A 5,130-nucleotide genomic window follows, 5' to 3' on the forward strand; every position below is an offset into this window, starting at 1 on the left:
ATATTTTCTAATTAAAATTCCAAAAACTTTAAAAGCTTAAAAAGGATAAAAATTATTTGTATGGAATTATTGTAATAACAATATGACAAATGTATAAAAATAATATATAGAAAATCTCTAGAAATACTTTATAAAATATGAGGGCAAAATTGAGTATCAACAGTTGTCCCTTTTTACCCGGGAAAGATAAAAGAATTGTCGTTTAAAGAAATCGAGATGATAATCAATTTTGTCTGAATAAATAAGGCTAGGGTATGATGTGTATTAAAAATATGAGGCTGAACCCTGGTCCTTGAGTTGCCTACATATATCTAGTTTTACGGAAATCAGGCCACGTGTAGTTTTTGATCCAAAGGCGGACCAGACCGATGGAGTCGTTATGAATAGATTGTATGCTTTGAAGAATTATTTGGAGAACAGTGTCAGGAATAGTTAATATTTCGGGCGAAGCTTATGAATAGCAATAATGTGAAATTGATCGTTACAAATGCATGGGACAATATGTTTTAGGAAAGTTACGAGAAAAAAAGGTAATCAATTGTTAGTTATCAGTTACTTGGGGAGAATCAATGAGTGTGAAAGTTTGAACAGAAACCAGAGCGAAAATTTCTCCTGTTTGTAGAACGGTTACCTCTTAAACATGATGAAAATTCCCTTTGGACCATGAGAATTGTCTTCGGACGACGAGGATAATGTTCTTAGAACATGATGTCCTGGGCCATGGAGCGTATGATAAAGGATTCTCAGGCCATAGAATGATGTCCTCTGGCCATAAGGATGGTGCCTCTTGACTACGACGTCTTTGAATAATGATATACAGTTTTGAGATCCTTAGGCCATGGAATGGTGTCTTTAGGATATGAAGACGATGCCTTTGGACTATGACACCTTCAGACAAGGTGGGAATATTTCAGCCCATGAAATGCAATAATGTGACCATATTGATTGTTTGGTAGCGAAAATAGGTAATACTTGGTCATATGCGCGTAATGAAGGTAGTGTTTAGCCTTATGTCGGTGAAGGCGATTCTTAGACTTATGCAATGATGAAGGAAAGTAGCGCTTAGCATTGTATGAGATGAGGGCAATGCTTAGCCCTATGAAGAGAAAGACAACGCTTAGCCTTATGCAATGATGGAGGCAGTGCTTAGCCTCACACAATGTAATGAGGGCAGTGCTTAGCCCTATGCAGAGAAAGGCAATGCTTACCCTTATGCAATGATAGAAGCCATGCGTAGCGTCATGCAATGTAACGAGGATAGTACTTAGTCCTATGCAGAGAAAGGCAATGCTTAGCCTTATGCAATGATGGAGGCAGTGCTTAGTGTCATGCAGTGTAATGAGGGCAGTGCTTAGACCTATGCAGAGAAAGTCAATGCTTAGCCTTATGCAGTGATGGAAGCAGTGCTTAGCATCACACAATGTAATGAGGGCAGTGCTTAGCCCTATGTAAAGAAAGGCAATGCTTAGCCTTATGCAATGATGGAGGTCGTGCTTATCCTCATGCAATGTAATGAAGGCGGTGCTTCTCCCTATGCAGAGAAGGTCAATGCTTAGCCTTATACAATGATGGAGGCAGTGCTTAGCCTTAGGCAATGTAGTGAGGGTAGTGCTTAGCCCTATGCAGAGAAAGGCAACGCTTATCCTTATGCAATGATGGAGGTAGTGCTTAGCCTTATGCAATGTAATGAGGGCAGTGCTTATCCCTATGCAGAGAAAGGCAATGCATAGCCTTATGCAATGATGGCGGCAGTGCTTAGCCTCACCCAATGTAATGAGGGCAGTGCTTAGCCCTATGCAGAGAAAGGCAATGCTTAGACTTATGCAATGATGGAGGCAGTGCTTAGCCTCTCACAATGTATTGAGGGTAGTGCTTAGCCCTATGCAAAGAAAGACAATGCTTAGCCTTATGAAATGATAGAGATCGTGCTTAGGCTCATGCAATGTAACGAGGGCAGTTCTTAGCCTCATGCAATGTAACGAGGACAATGCTTAGCTCTATGCTGAGAAAGGGAACGCTTCTCCTTATGCAACGATGGAGGCACTGCTTAGCCTCATGAAATATAACGGGGGCTGTGCTTAGCCCTATGTAGAGAAATTCAATGCTTAGCCTTATTTAATGATGGAGGCAATGCTGAGCCTCATGCAAGTAATAGGGACAATTCTTAGCCCTATACTAAGAAGAGATGATTGGATTAAAGTAAATATGAGCGAGGAAAGTAATTCTTATCTTGGCGCATTTAGGCTCTGTAGTGTCTATCTATGTAAACATAACAATCTTGTTGTACATCCTCTTTGGATTATCTGGATAATATTGTGCCTGTTATGCCTATATCCAAAGAGCAATTGTAAGTCGTGGCGAAGGTTGGCTTGTGCTTTCGATTCCTCTTGTTGTCCTTGCTTCTAGCTTGACACTTTGTGCTTGAGCTACCCCGGGTAGCATTTGGCTATTACAAAATGGAGTTTTGAAAATATGCATTTGCAATTTATTGGTTGTAAGAAACGCAGTTATTTAAAACATGTGATACTTCATATGACAGATAGTTTTGTCAACTCATCGTGTGTGACATGCTCTTGAGACATTGCAATATCCTTATCTTGGAATTTTGAGGACTCCCTCAAAATTCTTCCCCAGTTCTGATGAATACTTCCAGCAATATCCTTTAGACAATCCTTGACGTGATGAAATTAAATGCGACAGAGCTTAGTATCTTTCCACAGCTTTCAACCACATATGGGAATGAAGATTTTATTATCATGTGATTGAACCCACAGGGCTGCCTACGTATCCCGTCATAAATGGAAATCAAGTCAAACATAGTTCATGTTACATGAAGAAAAGGTGCAAATACTATCTCAAACATAATATCTCTTGACGGCTTCTGAATTGATAGCTTTTAGCCATATCTCTCAATTCATTCCCGCTAGTATGAGTGCTCCTCCTGTCAGCACTCGATGAACCATGTAAGGACCTTTCTAATTAGGTGAGAATTTTCCCTTTGCTTCATCCTACTGTGGAAAAATCCGCCTCAAAACCAGTTGCCCTGGTATGAATTACCTTGGTCTAACCTTCTTGTTAAAAGCCCTTGCCATCTTGTTATAGTAAAGTTGACCATGACATACCACATTCATCCTTTTACTGTCAATGAGAGCCAATTGATCATATCGGCTCTGCACCCATTCTGCATCGCTAAGCTCGGCCTCATGTATGATTCTCAGGGAAGGAATTTCCACCTCGATGGGTATAAAAACTTCAGTACCGTAGACCAATAAAAAGGTAGTTTCCCCAGTTGACGTTCGGACTATGGTGAGGTATCCGAGTAAAGAAAATGGTAGATTTTCGTACCATTATTTGTAGTTGTCCACAATTTTCCATAGTATCTTCTTAATGTTCTTGTTGGCGGCTTATGTGGCTCCATTCATCTGCGGTCTATATGCGGTAGAATTTTGGTATTTGATCTTAAATGTTTTGCAGATGGATTGCATCAAATCACTATTGAGATTGGCAGCATTATCAGTAATGATTGATTCGGGCACCGTGAACCGGCAGATAATACAGTCCAGAACAAAATCTACTACGACCTTCTTTGTCATAACTTTGTAAGCTGCAGCTATGACCCATTTTGTGATGTAATCAATGGCCACCGAGATATAAATGTGTCCGTTGGAGGCAGCAGGCTCGATTGGTTCGATGACATCCATGCCACACGCAGCGAAAGGCCAAGGCAAACTTGTCATATTGAGTTCGTTAGGTTGTACTCGTATCATGTCAGCATATACCTGACACTTCTGTACATACTTGATGCAATTAGTCTCCATGGTCATCCAAAAATATCTCGCCCTTAATATCTTCTTGTATAGAATGAACCCATTCATGTGAGGTCCGCATGTTCTAGCGTGTATCTCTTCGAGCAACCTGGACACTTCCTTGTCATCGACACATCTTAGCAATCCCAAGTCGGAAGTGCTTATGTACAAAATTCTTCCGCTCTGAAATAAATGGTTAGCTAACCTCTGTAATATGTGCTTTTGAGTATGTGTAGCACCTTCCCGGTACTCTCACCTTGCCCGATATTCCTTGATGCCGTGAAACCATGGATTTCCATTAGCTTCTTCTTCTACATGAGCACATTAGACAGGCTGCTTGCGGATCTCAATTAGGATGGGGTCGATATAGTTCTTGTATAGATGTTGTATCATGGAAGATAAGGTGGCTAATGCATCAGCAAACTCGTTCTGAATTCTTGGAACATGTTTGCATTCTATCTTTGTCAACCTTTTGATCAAATCCTGCACACAGCGCAAGTATCACAGTATCTTGGTATTCTTACTGGCCCATTCTCCGAGTACCTGATGTATCAGCAAGTCTAAATCTCTGATTACCAGTAATTCCTGGATGTTCATGTCGATGGCCAATTTGACTCCTAGAATGCAAGCCTCATATTCAGCCATATTATTGGTGCATGGGAATCTGAGTTTGGCGGATGCCGTATAATGCTGGCTGGTTTTTGATACTAGTACAAGTTCGATGCCCACTCCCTTGAAGTTTGTGTATCCATCGAAGAACATTCTCCAGCCATCATATGATTCAGCGATATCTTCTCCTACAAAAGACATTTCCTCGTCCGGAAAATACGTTTTTAATGGTTCGTATTCCCCGGTCAAATGATTTTCTGCCAGGTGATCGGGCAATGCTTTCCTCTTGACTGTTTTCCGAATCACACAGATGATGTCGAACTCACTTGACAGTATTTTTGATTTCGCCAGCTTCCCCGTAGGTATAGGCTTCTGCAAAATATACTTTAACAGATCCATTATTTATATGAGGTATGTGGTGTATGCACATAAATAATACCTCAACTTTAGGGCTATACACGTCAGAGCGCAATATGTGAGTTCCAATAGTGAGTATCGAGCTTCGAGGTGTGAACTTCTTACTCAAATATTATATTGCTTGCTCCTTCCTTTTGGTCTCATCGTGTTGCCCCAAGAAGCATCCAAATGCTCCGTCGTCCAACACCGACAGGTACAACAGTAGGTTTGGACTGATATTCCTTGATGTTATTGAAAGCCTATTGACATTCCTCAGTCCAACTTGTTGCATCGTATTTTATTAGCACTTTGAAGATTG

At 40.8% G+C, this 5,130-nt stretch overlaps 1 protein-coding gene across 1 annotated transcript; it reads right to left on the reverse strand.

Moving 5' to 3' along the window:
* Positions 1 to 4,130: 4,130 nt before the first annotated feature.
* Positions 4,131 to 4,814, reverse strand: LOC138895688 (uncharacterized). The gene is made up of 2 exons (XM_070180407.1): positions 4,383 to 4,814; positions 4,131 to 4,289 (listed from the first exon to the last, which is right to left on the reverse strand). Exons 1-2 carry the CDS (start codon positions 4,812 to 4,814, stop codon positions 4,131 to 4,133), a joined length of 591 nt encoding a protein of 196 aa, XP_070036508.1.
* Positions 4,815 to 5,130: the final 316 nt, after the last annotated feature.

Source organism: Nicotiana tomentosiformis, chromosome 7 (genome assembly GCF_000390325.3).
Source record: "Nicotiana tomentosiformis chromosome 7, ASM39032v3, whole genome shotgun sequence".
Classification (NCBI taxonomy): Eukaryota; Viridiplantae; Streptophyta; class Magnoliopsida; order Solanales; family Solanaceae; genus Nicotiana; species Nicotiana tomentosiformis.